Here is a 24,634-nt window from a genome sequence, read left to right as displayed (position 1 = left end):
TTCAAGTTGAAACTTTGCTACTTTTACCGTCGGTTACTTCAACCGGAGTTGGTGAGACTCAGCCCAAGGTTCTTGCCGATCAGACTTCTCACGCGCGTGCGCGCGCACGCGCGATAATTGCCGCCGGACGTCTTCGTCGCAATGATGATCATTGGGCCGCGCTAACCGTTGATGTTAACATAACCGATCTCGATCGTGGCGAATGGATCGTAAAGTCAATTACGCGTGGCAATTACGACCCGAATCCAAGAAGCGGCGCGCGGCTCGTTTCGCTCCTTCGCATCCTCTCCGATTCGCCAAGCGATAAATCGCCGAGCGGGGCGGCGGAAGAAAGGGCTGCGCGCGCGCGCGCGCGCGATCAGCCGGGATAATTCGAAGGTTACACCGCGTGTCGAACGAAACGGTAAATCTCGGCGGCGTGTCTAGTGTCATTGGCCGATCGATGCGCGCGGTTAATTATCGCGCTTATATTTCGTAATAACTTTAATTGCGCCGCGCTCGCAGTCGTCCATAATCGGCGCGGGATTTACGTGTCCTATCGCGGCGATCGCGTACAATTCCACGGAGAATGAGCCGTAGATGAGGTATAACGGTACCGAGCGTAATCGAATTCTGCGAGATACGAATTAGTAATGGGATCTCTATTCGTTCTTCGAGTCGCGATATCACGACGCTATATACATATACATATATATATATATATATCGTGATTCCGCCCCTCCCCCCTCTCTTTCTTGCTTTAGCGTCGCCGCTCTTTCTCTCTCCGTGCGACTTTTAACGAGAAACGCATTAATGAAGATAGGAATCGCCATCGAGTCTTAACAATCGGACAAAAGGAATACCTGATTTAATGCGCGAGAATGAATAACGCGGAAGGTGCAGAGTGCCCCCCGGGCATTCCGGGGAGATAAAACGCATTTATATCGATAATCGAGAGACGCGAATATTGCTGTGTACACAAAACGTTTCTGGACGTGTCGGGAAAAAATTCCCAGAGTCGCGGGAATTCATTTTTCTAATGGCTCGGCTATCCGAGTCTGGTTCCGAAGTCGGTTTTGGGAACTTTGGTCTATAAGGTTGGCAGGCCTTAAACCAACTTGAATACGTTCCATAATTGATCAGCTGATTCATGCGATCGACTTTACAATCGAGAGATTCGGTAAGATAATAAATAATAAAAAATCTATTTTTCTATCTAATATTACAAGATTAGTAGCTAAAACCAAGTTCGTAGACAGAGACAGTACATGGCCGTGAACGTCCAAGCGGGATCAGCTGGTCAATTGCGGAATGTATTTAAGTCAGTTTAAGGTCTACCAACCTTATAACTAAAATAAAAAATTCCGAAATTGGTTTCGGGAACATAAGGTTGGTAGGCTTTAAACCAACTTAAATGCGTTCCGTAATTGATCAACTGATTCATGCGATCGACCTTACAATCGAGAGACTCGGTAAGATAATAAATAATAAAAAATCTATCCATTTTTTTATCTAATATTACAAGATCAATAGTTAAAACCAAGTTCGTGGACAAAGACAACACATAGCCGTGAACGTCCAAGCATGATCAGCTTATCAATGTATGTATCAATCAAGGAATGTATTTAAGTCAGTTTAAGGTTTATCAACCTTATAACTTAAAATTAAAATTTTCGAAATCGATTTCGGGAACTTTGGTTTTAGTCATAAGGTTGGTAGGCCTTGAACCAACTTAGATGCGTTGCGTAATTGATCAGCTGATTCATCCGATCGAGAGATTCGATAAGATGATAAATAATAAAAAATCTATCCATTTTTCTAATATTACAAAATTAGTAGCTAAAACCAAGTTCGTAAACAAAGATAGTATATAGCCGTGAACGTTCAAGCGTGATCAGCTGATCAATCACAGAATATATTTAAGTTAGCTTAAGGTCTACCAACCTTGTAACTAAAACCAAAATTTCCGAAATCGATTTCGGAACAGGCTTGCAGCCTGAAGTGAGCCATGTCGTTCGGCAAATCAAATAGCGGGGAGACTTTAACGGAAACGAAAGGATTACTTCTTCAGAGTGTTACGCGGGAGAAACGGCGCATCAGCCGGCTAATTTGGCAGTTTCGCGCACGTTTACCGTATATAAATAATGAATACCGGTCGTTACCTCCGGCGCTAAGCAGCGTGCGTATCGGTGCGCATTGCGCGGTCCTTCGCGAGGAATTTATAAAGCTTATCTTCGCGGCTGTCGAGTGTGTTAAACCTCCAGAAGAAGAAGAAGAAGAAGAAGAAGAAGAAGAAGAGGAGGAGGGGGAGGAGGAGGAGGAGGAGGAGGTGGAAGAACCGAACCCGGTAACGCTATCTTGACCCGATTCGCAAGCAACGAATGTTTCGCCAAGTTTTTTCGAACACGAATCCGCAATTAACTCTCTTACACATTTCGCTTCGATCATCGTTCCGTATCGCGCTTAACAGACACAAATACGGAGATCGTGACCGACCCAGAATGACGATCTCGCGTATAGACGGTCTCGCGTCTCGCGCGAGCGTGACACTCGAGCTCTCGATGCGCGCGCGCGCGCGGGAGGAGCGCCGGCTCCGAAAATCTCGCTGGAAATCCCGCGACGGAAAAAATACGCGTCCCAGCCGCGTCGCGTGTCCTTCTCGCTATAAATTTCGCCGTTTATTCCGGCAATAGCTCCGGAAGCGAGGCGGCGCGGCGCGGCGCGGCGCGCGGACGCAAGCAGGAGCCCGAATGGCCGAATTTTACGATATCGGCGAGCGTCGATGGAACGCAGATAATTCTGGATAAATCGCGCACGTCGGAGCGCGACCGCCGCGCCGCGCCGCGCGCCGGAGATCGGCTGGAATTCCAGAACGGCGGACGCGTGAGGAACTGAGTCCCGTCGTCGCTCTCGAATACCATAAACGACGCGCCGGTCGATTTGATATTGCGATGCACGTACGCGCAAAGACAAATCGCCGTATGCACGTTCGCGCCGGGAAAGAAGAAGGTACTGTTGGATGAGAGACGCGCGCTCGAGAGGAAGATGCCGCGGTCGGGTCTGGAGCGGCTGGAGAGGCTGGAGCTAGGGTTGCCAGATCCAAAAGTTAAAATTAACATTTCTTCTTTGGTAACAAACCGGACTAAACCGGACAGAAATAATAATCATAACGTTACATTAAATGACAAGCATAACGTTACATTAAATGACAGAATATGACAAGAATTTATTTACAATATTAATTCCCAGACAATTTTATAAACAAGATTTGATTGAATAAAATAATAAACTATTACATTCTTAATATATATGGAATGGTGGATCGGCAGATCATCTACTAGACGGCTTTTCGTGGCTTTTCGATCGTTTGTAGGCGCTTGAAACGGAGAAACGTTGCTAAAATCTGAACTCTCATTCCATTGGTTGGATATAACTTAAAAACCGGACATATGACGTCCGGTTTGACTTATTAACCGGACACTGGACAAGACTTCTGAAAACCTGACAGTCCGGGTCAAGACCGAGCAGTTGGCAACCTTAACTGGAACGCGCGACTAGCCAGCCGTGAGGTGCATCAGGGAGCGGCAAGAATGAACGAAAATCGACGGAGATCCTGATTAGCTCGTATTAATAGTTGCCGCAAATAATAATAACGAGGGCTGAATTCGCCGCTGAAGTGGAAGACAGGTGGTTTATCGGCAAAGTTTTAATGTCGCTGGAGCCGGCGACGAGTGACGACCCCGTGTCCACCAGAACGAGACCAGAACAACAGCTTTTCGAGAAACATAAGTAAAATGCTGAAGAAAATTGATTACCCATTCCTGTCGGTTTCGCGTTCAACGTCGGTCAAAAATAGAAGATGCACCTTCAGAAACTTCCGCAATCTCTTGGAGAAGCTAAAAAGCGGCTTCTTTGGTAGTTAATTAACGATCATTGATAATTAATACTAGAGAGACGATCAAGACCCGTATGAATATTCATCTCTTGCCTCATGCATAAAATATTCGGGTTTTAATCGAAAGTTTTAGACCCGAGTTCTTTTCTTCGGTTGAGTCATGTGATACATACGGCGCACTACGTCTGTCGTCGTAATTCAATGAAAAATTCTCACGTCCAACTCTGAGTGAGTAGAAACCTAAATATCTCTCTTGAGGCCAATTTCAAGCAACGACCACCCCGACACGGGTCTTAACCAGCCAACGACCAATTAATTAAGCAATAGCCGACTCACGCGACTTGGTCACCACCAAATCGATGCCGCATCCTCGTCGTAACCAGTTTATAAATGCATACGAACGAGCTTAGAATATTTTGGCGTTTAACTATAAATATATCACTCTCGAAAGAGACGAACGAGTCGCCAGCTGATCGCGCTCCCTCAAAAGAGAAACGGTAAAGACACAAATCGACGCGCGCTTGCGCCGCACGCGCGGCCGGCGGCCGACACAGTGGCTGACGTCGAGGTTGACGTTGAGAAAAGAGAGCCGACGAGACAACGTTGTCACATTAAAGCGCCCGGGAACGGTGCCGAGGGGGAATTATTAGCGTGGGATCTATCGCACACCGGCCCGACCGCGCGAGCGGGAAACACCGTTACGAAGACGCGTATAACCCAGCCGGGCCCGGTCGAAACATTCCGAGAATGTATTGTGTGCGAGAGTCCGCCGCCTCTGGCCGTTCATCTCTACGGGAAGCGGCCGAATCAGCAGGTGCTCGCGACACAATGCCACGTTTTCCGACCGGACGCCTCTTCGAGATTTATAAAGCCAACGATTTCTCAAGTCGCCAAAATTGATCTCTCTTTCTCTCCCACGCGTGATCGCATTTATTGTAGAACCTGTGAATTCCCTACGCGTGAGACCATCTTTTTCTCATCAAAGTGTCCTCTAAGAGTGCATCTTTTCGGTGTTTTTTTTTCTCAATTTTCAATTGAAATATATATGATGTCTTAATCTTTTCATCCCGCGTTTTCAATTTTCATTTAAAATATACAGGATGTCCGAGTTCTTTCGGAAATGAAAAATTGTGAAGATTAATCAGATGAGACTGAGAAGAAGAGTCAAGTTGCATCACCATTTTGCAAAAATCGCAATAGTTATTAATGATTGAAAATGACCATTCAGAGGCTCTTTTAATTAATAACTTGAAAACCTTGCGTGCTTATTTGCTAAATGAACTTTTAAAAGACTCTTTTGTTCAGAATGATCTAACGTACAATTATATGACGGCTATTATATCTAACGATAGGTATGAATATATTGAACTTTGAATCCTGAATCTTGGATCTGTCGCTAGGCACGTTACGTAATAACCGTTATGTAATTTTAGGTTAGGTCATTCTGAACAAAAAAGTCCTTCACCATTTTGCAAATAAGCACGCAAGTTTTCAAATTATCAATTAAAAAGGCCCTTAATGGTCATTTTTAATCATTAATAACTATTGCAATTTTTGCAAAATAGTACTTGACTTTTCTTCTCAGTTTGATCTTCACAATTTTTCATTTCCAAAAGATCTCGGACACTCTGTATATAACTTAATCTTAATTTTTTAGACCATAAGATTGAGAAAGAAAAGAATGTCTGATTTTATGTCAAGATGATCTTCGAAGTTATATTCGTTGATTTTTTAATTTTTCATTAAAACCTCACTTTTCTTAATCTGTCTAAAAGCCAATTTTTACCACAAAAGACAAAGTTCGAGAAAAAATATCCGTCTTTATTATCAAAATAATAATCCTTAAAGTCGCGGATATTGAATTTCTTTTATTTTTATTAAGGCATCATTTTTGAAAGCTTCTTAAAGGCCCGGTATAAAAGTTTCTTATTATTTTCCGCAATACCCGAGCCTACGATGAAAAGCATCTTTTATTCCACCAAGAAAGCAGGTGAGAGACGATTGGAAGGGGTCACCTGGTACATAGTTGCACGCGTTTCCTTCATAAAGTTGGAAATATCGAGTTGCACACGCGCCTCCTTCTCCAGGATATACGCGAGGACTTCGCGGAAGGATTTCCCTCTCGCACAAATCTCTCGCGTGTGCCTTAAGTTCTAGAAGTGACGTTCGTTACGATTACACGAGCCATTACCTGTTACTTATTGCGATTAAGCGAGCGAACGGCCGGCGAGGCGCCCGCGCTCGCGTATTAGTAACGGACTTGAACGCGAGAACACGACGACGGCCGGCCTGCAGGGAGAGAGAGAGAGAGAGGCGATGAAATCCGTGTAGCCGGTGTGTCATGCGCGCGCCTCTACCGAGTCGGTTATGTACGGCTAATTAATGCTTTCCGCCGGCGTGCTCAGACCGGGCGAATCAAAAACACGCGAGGCATTCGCGCGGCACTCGTGTATCACGAAGAGCAGCTCTTTGCTCCGATTAACCCTTCCGTCGTGTCGGACCACCCGTTTCGGGCTGCTCTTCCTATTAACGCTCGGGCTGCTAACATTTCGTGGAACCTCGTGCGCGTGCGCGCGCGCGAGCGAGCGCTTGTGTCTCTCTGTGCGTCTCTCTCGTTAACGGTAAAGAGGGCATGTCCGCGGCGCGAGGTGCGCGAGGTGGAAATAAAGCGGGCGCGCGGCGCGCTCGTCGTGATTGACGCGATTATTAAAATCGCATCCGCGATCGCGAGTCACGATTATATCGTCACACGCGACGGAAGTCGTTAAGGCGGCCTATCGGGAATAGCGAATGCGTGTTTTGTACGTACGCGTCCTGGCGTTAATAACAAAATTACGCGGGTCTTAAGAGCCTATGAAAGTCACAGACAAGCGGTATCGCAGGTGCGGAAACTTTGGAGAGAACGAGCCAATCTCGCGGCCAGCTTCTGTAGCTCTGGCCTCTCCCCCCCCCCCCCGCCGTCCTCTCCGTCTCGAATTATCCGTCGAGTAATAAAATGGCGGCGATAGTAAAATTTTTCAGGATATCGCCGGCGATAAAATCGGACGTCGCGTTGAAGTAGGACTTTGAGCGCGCATAAACCATGTCACATAAGCCGCATACAGCTAATAGCGCAGAACGAAAGGGGAATTTCCTGAGTGCGCGCGGACGCACGCTCATCCATTCGGATCTCGATCAGCGTCGCGTGGCAACGTATCGGGTGTTTACAAGCGACGCGACTCGTCTCGAGTACGCAGATTCTCATCGGTTCGTTCGTTTTGATTCGATCGTTTCTTGCGGCTTTTTTCCGTAAACAGACCGGCATAATAGCCTTGCAACTGGGTCAGTAGGACCTCCCGGTATTATTGATCCGTTGGCGGACTGACTGATCGATCATTTGGAGAAACGAGAATGGCGCGCTGCAGATGACCAGATCGAAACGTGTGTGTGATTGGAAAATAATTTTTATCATCTGATTTATACAGGATGTCCAGGATCTTTTAAAAACAAAAGATTGTGGAGATTAATCAGATCGAGGAAAGTCAAGTATCATTTTTACAAAGATCGCAATAGTTATTAAGTTATTAATGATTGAAAATAACCACATCATTCAATTGATAACTTGAAACTTGAAACTGAAATTTGATAACTGATAACTTGATAGTTAAAAATTTGCGTATTTATTTGCAAAATGGTAATGGACTTTTTTTATTCAGAATGGCTAATCTGCAATTATATGACGGCTATTGTGTTTAACGACAGGTTCAAGATTCAGAATTCAAAGCTCAATTTACCTATATCTATTGCTAAACAAAATAACTGTCGTATAATTGTAGGTTAAGTCATTTTGAACAAGAAAGTCCTTTATCATCTTGCAAACTAGTACGCAACTTTTCAAGTTATCAATTGAAAGAGCTTCTAGATGTGGTCATTTTCAATCATTAATAGGTTGTTTGTTCCTGATGTTTTCTCAGAAAAATGACTGAAATATGCAATACCATTTAATAACGTGACATTTTAGTTCCGTTTTTTTTTTAAGTTTACGAGAGTTTAAGGAATAATTACACAAAATTGACAAACAAACATCTGATACTAAATATTAATTTTTAAGACGAATAACTGTCTAAATCGTCATCACCATTAATAGTGAGCTAATAATTATGAAGTTGCAACATTCACTACGGCTCTCAACTTCTAGATGTCATTTTCGATAATTAATAACTTAATAACTATTACGATTTTTGCAAAATGGTACTTGATCTTCCTTCTCCGGTTTGATCCGATTAATCTTCACAATTTTTCGTTTCCAAAAAATCCTGGACACCCTGTATACGCTATACTTATCAAGATTATACCTAGTCCACGTGTTTGCATTGCTAATCCCCTGGTCAACATTGTTATTTTAACCCTGTCATTCTCGATATCTCTCGATTTTGTTTGCTCTTGGAAAAAGTATGATGTAAAAATATGTCAGACATTGAACGTGACATATTGATTCATGTCCGATTCTTTATTTATGAATATTTTGTCGTCTTTAAATCTACAATTGATCGCATGTGCGGGGTAATAAACATTATTCACAAATATTCTATTATTCTAAAAAAAAATAGTTAACTATAAGATATAAATTAACAGTCCAATATTTTAATTTGTAAATATTTTATTATCTTTAAGCAAAAAATATTCTTTCCAGAGTATGAATTATAGAATTAACAATTGTTACAAACAACTGCTTCACCCAACGACGATATTATAACATCAAGAACATAATGACGCTCACAGCGATGAATAAATAAAATTAGATAAATGTCGATATACAAGTGTGTAACTTTCCAAAGTCACGTGACAAGCATTAGAGGCTTGAAATCCTCGACACTCGCGCGAAGTTGACGAAACCATCTTATTTCGATCCGAGCTCACCGATCGTCGCCATCGCGCGATCGCTTGACGTCTCGGCCTCGTTCAAACGACGCGGCTACGCGACTGAAATTCTAACGTGAAATGACTTTATTTAGATCGGTACTTCTCGCACACTCTGTACGCATTTGGCTTTCACGATGCGTGGCGTCGAGCGACCCTGCCGAGAGTCGTTCCGCTACGACAATCGCGGAACCATAGTTCTTCGCCAGAGGCCACATTAAACAATCAGTGCTAATTGTTTGATATCCGCTATTATAAATCAAGATCGAAGCGCGTAGGCGTTAACCTCTGCGGGCACCGCTCGGCCGCGGTAATTACATATGCGCAACAATGGCGCGACCGCAACGAGCCGAGCGTCACGCGCGGATATTTGCGAATGTTACCGGCGTTTAAACAGTCCGCGATACACACCAGCTGTACCACCCGGCCAACGCTCGGCATGCTGGCGATTTTAATTCAAGTCGCAACTCACACGCCTCCGTCGGACCTAACGATCGGCCGGCCTGCGCCGCGCCGCGCCGCTTCCTTCTTCTTCTTCTTCTACTTCAGAGGGACTCATCTGCCACGGCCGGCCGGAATTATTACAATTGATACCGTGACATTGCGCGCTCGTTCCGAATGATGAAGTCCCGAGCGAGCCCTCCCGCGTTTTTTTCTCTCTTCCCCCCTCCCTCCCTCCCACTTTTGCGCATTATATATCATTGTGTTGTATTGTTGTGCGTCATGGTGTTTTATCATCTGTGGAGAGTACCTTAATTCTGGCATTCTATAATTGGCGCAGCCGCAGATGAATCCTCCCCCCCCCCCTCTTAACCCTTCTCTCTTTCTTTTTCTCTTTCTCCAGGATATCGTCGACATGGACGCAGGTTATGAGCGAAATTCTTTTTAACCCTTTAACGCCTGGTAACTATAGTTACCAGAGACGCATTTAAGAATCCATAACTTAGTCAGAAAAGGAGATATTTTCGTTTTCTTTGCACCACTGTAAAGGTGAATTCTTCTTCTAAAAAATGGTATATAATATATGTAGATTCGGTTTAGTCTGTTTTTAGCTCAGTTTTAATGATAACATGTTTTGTCAAATTCCAAGTAGGCATAGTTAACATTGTTACTGACATCCAGAAGTGCACTATAAATGAATAGATTGGTATCTGTTATAATTTACATACATTTGGAAGCTTTCTCAGATGCAAAATGTGAAATTAGAAGAATACGGAAATTAAAAATGGCGAATCCAATATGGTGGACACGAAAATCAAGAAATCAACCTATTTTCGTGAAACCTGGTGACGTACAGTTTTTTATGCAGCGAAAAATGAAGGGACGATTGACTGTCTAAATGGTGATCTATAAGATATTCTTCTGAAATAGTAAGCTTGACGCTCTGAATGATAAACTTCACTCACAAATATAGTAAAGTTTCAGCTCAAAAATGTCAAATTGACTGTCAGAGTTATGTCGTATAGATTACCCTTCATTTTTCTCTGTATAGGTTGCTCATTTCGTATATGCTTTTAGGATCTACTTGTTACAACAACACATGCCTGTTAAGGAAAACAATAAAAGACGTTGTCAATTGTGCAGCTCGAAAGGGAAGCAAAGCAGGACAAAAATAATTCGCAAAACCTGTAAAATTCCCCTCTGCATCTCTCGATGCTTTATGTAATTCCATGCCAGGTAAATAAAGATCAAGTTCTGAATATGAGTTTTATGTTTTATGTTTCGAGGAATCTTTCCAATCATTAGGTATGATATAAAATTATTAAAACTAAAAAAAAATGTAACCGATCAGGCGTATTTTTCGCTTCTGGGAGTAGTTTCTGCTCTGGAAAGATAGTTTCTCGTAGATATAAAATTTTGATATTTTTTTTTTGGTTATCGTTACTTATAGTCTCAGTTCAAAAAAACTCCAATTTTATTCTTAAAACACTTATGAAAAAGTCGAGCGTTAAAGGGTTAAACGCCGCTAATCCCCATGCACACGTGCATGTATCATTAACGCGCTGATAATGGAGAATCGCGTTAATACCGCGCTCTCTCTTTCTCTCTCTCTCTCGAGCGGCTTCAGGAAAGAACCGAGGAATTGCGAGTACACTTCCCCCTGCTCCGCGTCTATCGGCTCTCGCGAGCAAAAACCGCTCGCGGAACGAATTCCCCGTCACTTAATCCACGCGCATGAAATCATATTTCTCTCGTCAGAGGCAGACGCGGCAAAACGATGACCGTTTCGTCCGCAAAAACGTCCATTCGTCCTCGTTGAAAACGGCTGAAAAAAGGAGGAATCGTTGGCGAGATCCGGCGGTTCTCGCTAATTTATCCTGCCGGAACGACGCCTCGTGCTCGGCAAAAAACAACGGCGTACAGTTTGTTACGTGGGTAATCACGGCCGCGTGAGGTGTTATACGAACGCCGCCGCGGTGTGTTCCGCTGGTATATCGGCTGATACCACGTCGTCGTCTTCGTCGTCCGTTCGATAATCACGCGGTCTAAAGTATCGCTGTCAACAACGGCAACCGGGAACATTGGCGCAGCGATGCGTTTAATCTGGCAAAAACGGCCGGCGCGGCTAACGATCCGCGAACAGCCTTGAAATCGGTATTGGGCTTGCTCTCTCTCTCTCTCTGTCTCTCTCTCTCTCTCTCTCTCTCTCTCACTCTCTCTCTCTCTCTCTCTCTCTCTCTCTCTCTCTCTCTCTCTCTCTCACTCTCTCTCTCTCTCTGTCGCATTCCGGCCGAACGCAGCCTTGACTACGCGATCGAAACGCGAGCGTGTCGAGACAAAGAAATCGCATCGCAATTTAAATACTCTCACGCTCGGCCAATGTCCCGCGGAATTTCGCCGCGGCGGCGCGTGCGTGCGTGCTGAAACTTCGCGGCAACCAATCGCGAGTGGAGGTAAACGGAGCGAGGTACATCGCGCTGCTCTTGAAAGTAGGTCTATGAATTAATGGGGTGTACCATTTTAAAAGATCCACTTAACCCTTTCACTGCTGAATTAACTTCCCTTGAGAAAATTATTAAAATATTTGGTAGTCCTACGTTTTTTCGGTCGCTGATTACGAATCTAAAGTCAGATTTGCAAAATTCAAATGGCGAGCTCAATATGACGATCATAATGTACAAAATTAATGAAAATTCCAATTATTATTAAATAATGACCAGGTCGTAATAAGAATATGATTTTAGATGATGGAACTCGATCGAGCTGGAAAAAATTTATGTGAGAAAATGTTCAATACTGCATATTTATGCTTACTAGAGATTAAACATTCATTTTTGAGTAAAATAATATTGATAGTATGGATAAGATGGAGATACAGGATGAAAAAACTAGGAAAATAGAGCTAAAAAGTCCAAAAGAATCAAGTTTCGGCTGTTTTTGTAGAAATATTTGCTTATAAAAAAAATCTAAACTGCAAAAAATACTGAAAAAATATGTTTTTGTACAACATCAGAAAAATATTTGGTGAAAATTTCAGACCTCCACATTCAATACTCTCCGAGGAATCGATTTTTCCCTAAAAAAACATTCCTTTTCAGCTTCGATTTGTTATAAATAATCACAAATGAATAATTGGGTATAAAAACCTATTGGAGTATGTTGAACAACTATTCAGTTATCTGGAAAACTCAAATCCCCGATTAGTTCTTCAAAATTATGTGATTTACAACGCAAAATTGAATCAAGAATAGGTGGGAACTTCCCACTAATAGTGAAAGGGTTAAATATCTTAGAAACATTGCGATGTTAAATCGAAAAATGTTTCAGACTGAAGTCGTATGGTTCAAAAGAGAACACGAAGCAACTTCATATCAGTTTGTTTACAGATGGCGCCACTTTCGAAATATTCATTGATCATTACTTTTCTTAAAACCTCAATTTCTTATTATATCCTCTTTTTCTATAAATTAATTTGAACGACTTTTGTCTGAAACATTTTTTATTTGCCTAAAATTTTTTTCGATATTTAAGAAAAACTTCGTAACTTTTTCAATATTTGACTTACGATATCTCGCTAACTGTTTGTCGGAAGAGAAAATAGTACTAGACTTTTTTGTTCTATTTGGTCTCAAGAATATATTGTTACAATAGTGCCCTGACTTTTATTAATTTGATGATTTTGAAATTTCCAAAAGTCAATAAGTTAGGACACTATTGTAACAATATATATTCTTGAGACTATATAGAATAAAAAAATCACGTTTGCTAGAAAGGACGCTTAAGTGTACACTTTTTGAACTAGTACAGAACTAGTACAGAAAGTTCAACTGGAAAGAATCTCATTACTCTTCAAAAAAATATCATTATAATTAAAATCCCTGGAAAGTGTGTTAATTTTCCCTTTGGATATTGAATGTAATTCAAATTCTCCTGATACTTTCAAATCTTTCTCAAACTCCTTAAAGTTTTGCACCAATTAAATTCAAGAGTTCACTGAATGTTCAGTGAACGGTTATGTAGGATTTCTTTGCTGCAAAATACATAAAGTTTCCTTATAAACCGAAAATAACCTTATATTATTTAAAGATAATATCTATCCAATGAGACGAATTTGCGTCTCGTGCTCGAAAATAACTCAAGTTAGCAGTGTTCACAAAACGCAACGGTCGAATAAAGGTTTCTTGGAATATTTTAGATTTAAAAGAATAACTTAAACAAAAGAGAGAGAAAGAGAGTAACATAGATTTTTTTCGTTGAATTAGGTTGCACTTTTTACCTTTAAAGTAAAATATATTGAGTATACAGGGTGAGTCATTTTAAGTGTGTTACCCATCCCAATAACTTTCTTATTTTTGATTGTTGAAACAAATGTTTCAGACAAAAGTTGTATGGGTTTAAAGGAGGGCATAAAACAATCATATCAGTTTATTCACAGATGGCGCCACTTTCGAGATATTCACTGATCATTACTTTTCTTAAATAGAAACCCGAATTTTTTATTATATTTTCTTTTTCTACCGATTAATTTTAACAACTTTTACCTGAAACATTTTTTTATTTGCCTAATATTTTTTGACATATTTAAGGGAAGCTTGGTAACTTTCAATATTTCGCTTACGATATCTCGCTAACCATTTGTCGGAGGGAAAAATAGTACTAGACTTTTTTCTACTCTATTTGGTCTCAAAAATATATTGTTACAACAGCGCCTTGATTTTTATTAATTTGATGATTTTGAAATGTCCAAAGTCGATGAGTTTAATAAAAGTTATCCGACGCTTCGGCCCTCCGAGGCTTCGAGGCATTATATAAAATCATGTATATCACTAAAAATTCGGATAACATTCTAAAGTGTGAATATTCAAATAGCCGCACAGAGATGCGCAGGACTTTGTCGCACTTCCTAAAATTGATCCCATTAAGAGCTTCGATATTTCGAATCTCGGAATGGAGCTGAAAGATTCAAGACTTCGAGGTCGAATTACTCCAACTCCAAGCTCGAACGTCGAATTCTCCGTCGAAGTTTCGAAACTTTGAATGTATCAAACTACTTCTGGTCGAACGTTGACACGTTGAGCACCGCGACGGCCATTGTTCACCGTTAACTATGATACTGATCGCGTCCCGTTGAGCGCGATTCGTTTAATGTTGCAAGTGATCCGAGGCGTTTTTTCTATACGGAATTTGATAACGTCATTATCTAACTAGGACGCCTCGGAGCGCCCTGTGAAGCGATGCCTATCAAACTGTATAAATTCCGAAGTGAAACTACCTGTTTCGTCTTTGACAATTCGCACGTCAGTCAAGCTTCCGCATATTCAACGCGAATCAACGCGGCAGGCAACGTATCAACACGTTGGACACTGCAATGGTCATCGATCATCGTTAACTATGACACTACCTTGTCTCACTGAATTACACACAAAGCATAATTACATGGAAGAAAAGGACTGTTCAGACGAAAATTCACTGGCGAGAAATGACTTGTCTCGGTTGCCGCGGCCGGACAAAATCGTCTGACCGTTCAGCTCAGTTGAGATAATTGAAAACAATCCGAAACCTCCTCGTTACAACCGAGTTTCTCCGTTTGGCTCTTATTCTTTTCAGGTAGTTTTTCATAATTCAGAAATTTTCCTGTATAATTTCATTTAAGAGTCACTCGGCTGTGCGGCCGATGAAATGAAGCGCAAGGTATATGAGTCTTTTAATTAGACCCGTCTGTTTTTTCGTTGACAATTCAAGGAAGATAAGAGTCAGATGTGCAATTGCATTTTTGTTAATTCAATCATCAATCAAGCTTTCCCGTTAAGTTGTTAACCCTTTGTGTAGCAACGATAAGTACACTTACTAACTTTTTCCCTTTCATTTTTTTTCTCCTTCATTATTACGGTGCATTGTTTACTGTTCGATGAAAATAAATATGATCTCACATAATTTTTTATATATTAATACTTAATTTACACGTTTCCCGTGATTTTTATATCCGATTGCTCATTTTCAGTTATTTATAAAAAAAAATTGAGAGAAGCAATATTTTTTAATTTAATTTGTTGGTAAGTATTTAAAATTAAATTCGGCGATCCAGAAAACACAAAAAGATTTCACAGAAATCCGTCAGGTAGAAAAAGCGTGCCGCACAAAGGGTCAAGTTACGTTAAGTTACGCGCGAAATACAATCGATTGCACTCGAAAAGTCGAGATGAAAGATACGCGCGCCTTGAATCTCACGTGTATTCGTGCTCACCGTATCCTCAATAATTCAGTCATCAATGAAGCTTTCGTACAATCGACGCAAAACAACGTGGCGATCATCACGATATTAATTGTGTAAACAGTTGGTTTGTTATTAACGAGTCTCGTCGTTAGTGCGTTTAATAAGCCATATACTCGCTCTTTCTCCACGCCAGGCGCCGCGGCGATAAATATCACTGGAACACGAGCGCACGCGCGCGTACCGCCGATCAACCGGTCCACGATAATCTTTAGCCTTCGTCCCATTTCGACCGGACGATCCGGATCGCTTCGCGCCGCATTGTTGCAAATGAAACTACTGGCCGGACTGGTCGTAATTCCGCACACGCGCGCGTTATTAAGCGGGCTCTACTCTATAGAAGTCGTAAAGTCCGAAGTTGTGAGGCCGTAAGAAAATTGACGAATCACAGTCGATTGTTATCCTGGAAGAATAGTCAATCGTGATTGGTCAATTTTCCCAAGACCTTACAACTTCTATCGTAGATCCTGCTTTGGAGTCACCGGAACGCCGAAAGAGCACCGGCGTGAGCGGCAACGTCAACAAGTGTAAACAAATAAAGTTGAAGATAAGCGATTTAAAAAAAGGATTTAATTTTTTGAAAAGTATTTAAGATCGGAGGCTGAAAAAATTTTACTGAATATTTCTCGCGCGTCAAAATATAATATAGCATGTTTTTCCAGAGCTTTTCGCACACACGCTAGATTCTTTTTTATAAACAAACTAATCGAATGAATTTCGTAAATCTAACATGAAATTCGCAATTAACGATCTGAAAAGAAAATCCTTTGTATCGTTCGATCCTTTGTTCGATCTACATTTATTCAGACTTACACTAATTTACCCCTACATGGCAGCCATATTGGATCTTATCAACTTTATTCTCTTACGGACTCATCGGCGGTTTCTCGGCCGCTCGTTCGCTCGCGAATACAACGAACTGTCAAGTAGAACGGAAAAGGAAGACACGATGTTCGACTGATCTTTTTACGGCGCGATATCGTTCGCATAAACGAGGATGACATACGAGCGAGTCGATATCGCTCGTGAACGCGACACACACTGCACACACACACACACACACACATTGTAACGCACGACCGTTGAGCCACTAAAACCTCGGTTAATAAAACTCCGAGGCACGCCCTCGGAGATGCGCTATCGTAGAATTCGCCTGCGGCGAGAGTTCCTGAATCGACGAGTTCCTTTCTTTTGTCGGCGGCGGTAACGAGAGCCAGTCGGAGTCGCAAGCGCGCGCGCTGCTGTTTTCTGCGTCGGTGAAAACCGTCGCGGCCGCGGCGATTAACACGCTCACGTGTAAACGGCCGAACAACGTGTGAAACAAGGGATCGCCGTCGCCGTTTCGCTGTATATACGCGACATCGATATTTCCCCGCTCGTAACTGCGGGTTATCTTTATGCCCATTGCAATATCGTGACTGTGATTACACGGCGACGCACCGCGATTCTACTCCCGACAATGAGTACGCATTCGCCGCACGCCGCATGCCTCGCATCTGTCATCCGCGGATCAATTACGCGTACTATGCGTCCGTGCGTCTTTATGCTGACGCACCGTTATAACAGCGTCCCTTTTACGCGAGCTGCTCCAGATCGAGCGACTAGGCAGCCGCCATTAATATTAGCTTGATTCAGAGGTCCATCCGCGCGATGCTCGTCACATTGTCGACGTGAGCGAGTCGAAAGAACCTTCGCAAAAAGGGTCGATTTTTTGCCTGTTTTTCGGTCCTCGATTTTGGAATCGAATTTTATGTCAAAACATAGTTCATGATGAGACATTAATTGCAGAAAAGTTTTACGTTGAGTATACGATTAGTTTCAAGGATGTAGAGGGTCAAAGTGGTCACTATCTACTAAGAAAGTATGGACATTAATAACGCTTTATCGCACGAATTTTTGCAAAATTCGGTATCTGTGGGTTCTTTCAGTTGCTGATTATGAATCTGATGTCAGATTTTAAAAAATTCAAGATGGCAGGTGCAACATGGCGGACACACATAATGAAACAATCACTTACTTTTATTGGAACTGTTATGTTGTGGTTTTTCTGGCTAGCTGATTGCGAATTTTCTATTAGGTTTTCGAAAGTAATTTTTTCAACGACAATTTTTGAGTGGGAAAAGTATTCTTTTTATTGTTTTTTCATAAAAAAAATATCAAATTCAAATTTATACGTTACATGACACATAAAAGATAACGTGAAAGTTTTATTTGTTATATTTAGAAGCTTATCTCGCCTTCATTGGCTAGATAACTTTTTCATCTTGCCTACACTGAAGGTAAATGTAAATCTGATAGAAAATTCGCAATCAGCTAGCCGAAAAAACCACAACATAACAGTTCTAATAAAAATAAATAATTCACTATTTGTGTCCGCTATATTACATCTGCCATCTTGAATTTTTTAAATCTGACATCGAATTCGTAATAAGCAACTCAAAGAATCCATAGATACTGAATTTCGCAAAAATTCCTACAATAAAACGTTATTAGTGTCAAACTTCCTTAATAGGTAGTAAGCACTTTGACCCTCTATATCTCTGAAACCAATCGTATGCACAATATAAAACTTTTTTGTGATTAATGTCTTATCATGAGCTGTCATTTCGCATAAAATTTAATTTAAAAATCGGGGACTGAAAAACAGGCACCTTTTGCGGAGATTCTTTTGCTGCTTTGTTAACACCCCCGGTTGCCAACGACGGAAACATCCAGGGGAAGAAAACTAATAAAATCACGAGAAATTACGGAGTCAGAGAATGACACGAAGGGCGACAAAAGATGACGGATCGCGACACACTTTCCTTTCCGCGGATACTTCCGTCATTAACTTTCTTGTTTTGTCGTGTTTTTTAATAATGTGCAGCGATGGTTATTATTTCTGTCAGAATTTAAAAATTAATGAATCTTTAGAACTTGATAAACTTAAAATTATCAACTTTTGGGCAATACATTCCAACTTTCTACTAACCGATAAATAGCACGTATGAAACGAGAAGACAATTCAGGCGAAATGTTGACATGTTTCTTCGTTCCAAAGAGTTCTATAGTTATTTTTATTATAAAATTCTCTCTTCGTGCAGAAGCTATTTTTCCACTATGACATTATAAATATTTATTTATTGCCGTTTCTTCCATGTTAAAGTTTAAAAAGAAGCACTTGTTCAAGAATTATGTAATATATTGCTTATTGTATTGGGTGTGTGAATATGACTCCGCCCTTTTTTGTTAAAATAAAACACATTTGCTTATTTAGAAAATTAAAGAAAAGTTTATTGAAAGTATGCTCCATCTGCAGCTACAACCTTTGCCCATCTTTCAGGTAATTTATGTATTCCTTGCCTGAAGAAGTCCTGGTCTTTTGAGCTGATCCAATTATCAAGCCAAATTTTGATACTTTCGTATAAAGTGAACCGTTCTCCCGTAAGATCTGACTGCATTGTCCGGAATAAGTAGTAATCTGAAGGATCTATGTCTGGCGAATATGGCGGATGGAGTAGCACTTCCTAGTCCTATCCATCTAAATATCTTTTCACGACTTCTGCGGCATGCGGTTTGGCATTATCATGCTGAAGAATTAATTTGCTGTGCCTATTCACCCATTCTGGCCGTTTTTCTTCTATGGCTCGCTTCAAACGCATTAATTGTCGTCGGTAAACTTCTCCTTTAATAGTTTGGCTACAATCCTCTGTCAATAATGCTTCCAATTCAGCATCTTCAAATTTTTCTGGCGGTTTCCCATGTTCTCTGTCCTCAGTTCCAAAATCATTATTTTGAAATCGTCGAAACCATTCCTTACAAGTTGTATTAGATGGAGCATGATCGCCGTAAATCTCCACAAGCAAATGATAAGTTTCCGCTGCACTTTTCTTCGCAATAAAATAGCGTAATAATACTTCCCGCAAATGATGTTTGTTTGAAACGAAAACCGACATTTTCAAGTAAGGTAAAACACTTGTTGCTTACCAAATTTCACGTAGTACGTTTGAAAGTTGACATAAAGTACTATCGAATACAAGTGTTGCCAGTTATTAGTAAACGTTAACAATACTAAAAGCAACATCTGTTGGGAAAGGGCGGAGTCATATTCACACACCCAATAATAAAAAATAAATGTTAAATACTGCTAGACTGATTGAACGATATTAAGCTATTAAGCAAATCTTAGATGTGTTCTAAATTAATATTCTAACTTAATTTTAATGTCGACACAAATAACTATTTTTCCAACTATTTTCAAGTTTGATAGAATCATGGTTACTGTAAAGTCAAAATTCCGACTCGGGGCATTTTCATTTGAAATATGCGCTTTACTCTCATATAAATTCATATACGCAAGAAAAGTACTCGTTCGATGATTTTTTATATCGAACACAACTGAAGCAGCTACAGCGACTGTATCGCTGATGCCTCGCAGCGATTAAAGCTAAAATAATAGTTAAAATTATATTTTAGTTTATTTAGTTCATTTAGTTCGTTTTTCGTTCATTTTAGTCAGAATAATTTGATCGATTCGAATAGTTCGATCATTTTAGTTTTCAGTTTAATAGTTTATTTAGTTCATTAGACAAAGTCAAAATTAAATCTCACAGGAAGAGACCTTCGAGTGAATGAGATTCTCAGTGTTGCGCACAAAGCACCAAAAAAAAAACAAATTCGCGACGAAACGCGAATTGTTGCGGCGAATATCCCGACGGCAGAGACATTCGCGCGCGTGAGAAAGCGCGGGAACATCAGTATTAATTTACGTGAATTGCGACGTGGATACCGTCGCTACGGTTGTTACATCTGCGTTCTCGAAAGAAAGAGAGAGGGAGAGAGAGAGAGAGAGAGAGAGAGAGAGAGAGAGAAAGAGAGAGAGGAGGGGAGAGAACGCCGGGGTCGTTAACATTTTTAACGAAACAAAAAATGCACACGATGATAGAGTAACGTTCGGCTTTCGACTTTCGCGCGATCTCGTCCGCGGCAATAATTACCGCCATATCGGTGCCGATCCTGCGCGGCGCAAATGGACGATGCGCGTGAATCGCATTAAGCGTCGCGCTGTTAGACATTCATTGCATCCGTCATCTCCGGGTCGATTACACGGGCTATACGTTAGGATTAGGCCATCTTTACGGAGACGTACCGTTACAACTATCAATATCCGTCCGCGCGTTAAGAGATTCCGTCGCGGCTAATCTCGGGGCTATCTCGGGGCACGGGGCTAATTTCAAGCGATAACAAACATGAATGCGTGGCGCTACGCGTGCCAAAGCCGGCGTGTTATTTTACTGCTATCGCCTGCAAGTATTAAGGGGTTGCAGAAATGAATGACGAACTCAGAAAAGTCGATAGCGTGGAGGCGATCGTCAGAACGCCACATCAGATAAGCACTAACACGCTCTTCTCGGCTTTCTCATACAATCGTGAGCAAAAGGTGGCTATTTTTTCCTTTCCTTTTTCTATTTTTTCTTTTTTTTCTTTTTTTTTTTTTTCGATGAGTTTCGGAACGTTCGGCTTCGTTTTGGTCAGTGGGAGAATTTGTTTCCAGGCGGATCTGTTCCGAAAGTTGCACAACAAATATGGACAACCGTTCTGTTTACAATACAATGGCTTTTGAAACGGCTTTTTGGGCACTTTTTCCAACGCAAGTGGGGACGTAACAAATGTCCAGTGACAGGGAATTTTTAATTCTGGGAATTTTGATAACCAAGGGCCTTCTCTGATCGAACCATTCGGCTACTTGCCAAACTTCGTGCAACGAAAAGTCTCCAAACCGTTTGGAGACACTTGGTATATATAGACCTTGTATAAACATATTTTATTTTACAATGCTTAGCAGAAAACGTAAGTATGCAAATATAGAACTTCTTCTGCGAACTTTCCGTATATTTTTCAGCCTCTCCAACTTCAGCTGTAAAGGTACAGCAATGTTCTTTGAAGTTTCGCTGAACGAAGCAAATACGCGGTCGATATATACAAGTGCTGCGGAACTTTTATATTATTTTTGCATCAATATTTACGCTAACCGTGGCAGCTCGGAATGTAACTTTTCAAATTTGTCGTCGTCCTCGCCGTATATTGAGCAATCGAGTTCATTGACCTCCTTTCGTTGTGTAAAAATATTTGTAATTCTGCGCAGTCAACGTGACGTAAAGTTTACGAAGAAAGATCAGCATTTCGTCTTAACACACGTATACACATACAGAGCTTCTGTTTGAAAATCGTTTGGAAACGGTTTGAGCACTTTTCTCGCATGGCGGTGCGGCCCGCAACGCAGCCGATGACCGAGATGAGAGAAGTTTCGCTTCTGGGAAATTACAAGTCAAATTCTCTTATTCGACATCTCCCCCTCTCTGTCTCTGCTGCGTTCCCGACTGCATTCCCCGAAAAGGAGAAAAAGAAAATGTCCGAGCCGCTCTGAGAAGCGGGCGAGCTATACTATACGTAATCTACTTATGACCGTTCTGTTCTCCGGCGGCGTATAGACGTATAGTCATGCGCGTGGTATATCTCCATCGTCTGTGCTCCAATTTTTGACAGGAAACTGTTATACTATCTCTCGGCAATTTCGCGCCGCGGCGCGCCGCGTATCCTGATTTCGCGGCCGCGGCCGGCCCGTAAACCCGCGCGCATACTCGAAACTCCGTAACCATGATTTCTCCCGGCAAATCAATTTTGCGCTCGAGACCTCCTTGGGACTCGAAGCGCAACTTGGTACGGACGGCGGCCGGTTAATTTGCTCGCTAGACCATGATGGTCGGATAAATTAAAATAGATCCGGCTTCGGCCGCGTAGCACAGCGCGAGCGAGCGCGAGCGAGCGCGCGCACAGCTGGCGCTGAAATTAACGCGAACTAATGGCGGGGTCAACGTTTGTCTTTGCAGAGCAGCGTGTTTCGTCGTGAGAGGCTGGGACCTCCAGGATGCCAGGGGTGTGGAAGTTGCTACGTATGCTGATCTACATGGTAAGTCAGTCACACGGTGACGACTGGCGACAGATGTACGAACGAACATAGCAGGCCCGGGCCGAGTTGGCAGACTTTTCCGAATTTGCGTGTTAGAACTGCTCACTCAACTAATCTCGTTGATTTGATAAAAACCCTGGGAAAGACCTTCTTTTGCTCTTATGCCGGGAACGATCCGATGAAAAGTGCATGCTCTCTTCTGTATTAAAAATTACTTGCGTACCGAGCGTAAGAAGTCCTTGAGAAACTTTCTGTCGTTTAGAATTATTGGGTTGGCAACTAAGTGATTGCGGATTTTAAATAAGAATGAAAATTCAAAATTTTTAATTTGCTATTTTACATTTTTTTCAATGCATGTATGCGATACATTGAGCTTCTCTGCAATATCACGTGTTGTGCTATGACGATCTGAATCGATATGTGGCCTTGATATGGGTCTCATCGACTTCAACTGGACGGCCAGATCGTTGAGCATTTTTCAATGAAAAATCACCAGAACGAAATCTGGCAAACCAATTTTGACACTGCCTTTCTTTCAAGGCTTCATTCCCATATACGGCACATAACTTCTTGTGTGCTTGCGATGCGTTCTTGCCTTTTCGGAAATAATACAATAAAATATGTCTGAAGTGCACGTCTTGCTCTTCCATTTTTTAATTGGGATAAAAACAAAACTAAAGAACTAATCGATATAATTTTTGTACTAAATGAAAGGTAGAAGTCCAAACAATAAGAAAAAAATATAGGTTAGGTACTTTGAACACATTAACGAAACAAAAGAAAGTGTAAAATCCATCTGTCGACAAAATCCGCAATCACTTAGTTGCCAACCCAATATTTTCTAGTAAATGAATTTTACTGTTTGCCTTTTCATCGCGGAAGAAGTACGAGAGCAAAGGCGAACTTTCGATGATCGAGACATAGCGACTTTTATTTCTCGTTTGCAACAATATAGCTTGATTCCTCAAGTCCAAAGTATTGATTTGTCATTTTTAATGCTGTGGTAATTTATATACTATATACGATATATTATATACTATATATTATATAATATACGGCATACTATATACTATACTATATAATATATCGTATATTATATACTATGCACTATATATTATACACTATACACTATATACTATACACTATATATTATACATTACACACTATATATATATATATTATACATTATACATTATACATTATATATTATATACTATGTGTTCATCATCAAAACGAATTAACCAAATCATGTACGAATTTTCAGATAAATGTAAGTTACTCCCTTCATCAATCCATATGTTCGATTTCTCAATCATCTTGTAAAATAAAAATTGCTTTTATCACGCAACATAGTGCATTATAGAAGCGCAAGAAATCCCCTTCCAGCTAACGATACGTCACTCAAATTCATTTGTTTCCGAAATTATATGATGTCCAACAATTCACTCGGCTGTTCGTAAATCAGACTTTTCTCTTTTTCAACCGCAGTAACTTTCTCAATTTTCAGTGGTATTCGCGGAGAAGTACCTAAAAGGACGATTTTGCGACTGCTTTCCCACTGTTTCCCTCACAATGGCCGCATAAACCAGCATATAGTCGACACACCCCCTGAGTCAACCTGCAGTCCGATCCCCTATCGATCGCATGTCTCCTACTGCCTGTTCGCGAAGATCGACGCGGCTGACTTGCAAATCGAGTGTAACGTTTAACTTGTTGAGGCATAGCGGGATAAAAAGTGTCCCGCCTTTTCAGTACTGTATACACACTGGGATGTTTTCCATCCCACTTAAGACAACAACTCGAGGCACAGAGGCTCATAATGCATAGTTTATAAACGAAACAAACCTACTTATTATATACAGTGAAAAAAAATTGTATTAAAATTAAACAAATCTTTGTTCGAATACGATTGTGAATAAATTTACTCAAATTAAACGACTAATTTCTAAAATGAAATACAAAGGTTCTGAATATAAACTTTTTTCCTTGAATTTTAGAAAATAATCGCTTAATTTAAAGAAATATATTCACAGTCGTATTCGAACAAAAATTTGTTTAATTTTAATACAATTTTTTCTCAGTGTATTTTTCTTAATTAAAATTCCTGTGCAACCAGACACTGTTTTGTCTTATGCCCCAAAGAATTAATATACTTTGATCAGTTAAAGAATCTTCACGAATGTCTCTCCTCATATTGTTC

At 41.0% G+C, this 24,634-nt stretch overlaps 1 protein-coding gene across 2 annotated transcripts in view; it reads left to right on the top strand.

The window, feature by feature from the left end:
- Positions 1–24,634, top strand: part of m (zona pellucida domain-containing protein miniature) — a 64,646-nt gene that overhangs the window by 13,031 nt on the left and 26,981 nt on the right. Inside the window, exon 2 of one of the 2 annotated variants that reach the window (XM_011144276.3) lies at positions 22,355–22,434. In XM_011144276.3, coding sequence (XP_011142578.1) covers positions 22,393–22,434 — 42 coding nt within the window. In that variant the 5' untranslated portion in view covers positions 22,355–22,392. Of the gene's footprint in view, positions 1–22,354; positions 22,435–24,634 lie in introns of those variants that run through there. The other variant, XM_025298626.1, reaches the window with a different exon arrangement.

Source organism: Harpegnathos saltator, unplaced genomic scaffold (assembly GCF_003227715.2).
Source record: "Harpegnathos saltator strain DR-91 unplaced genomic scaffold, Hsal_v8.6 scaffold228, whole genome shotgun sequence".
In the NCBI taxonomy this organism is placed as follows: Eukaryota; Metazoa; Arthropoda; class Insecta; order Hymenoptera; family Formicidae; genus Harpegnathos; species Harpegnathos saltator.
The sequence above is the reverse complement of the archived record's forward strand: the minus strand, read 5'-3'. Positions and strand labels throughout refer to the sequence as shown.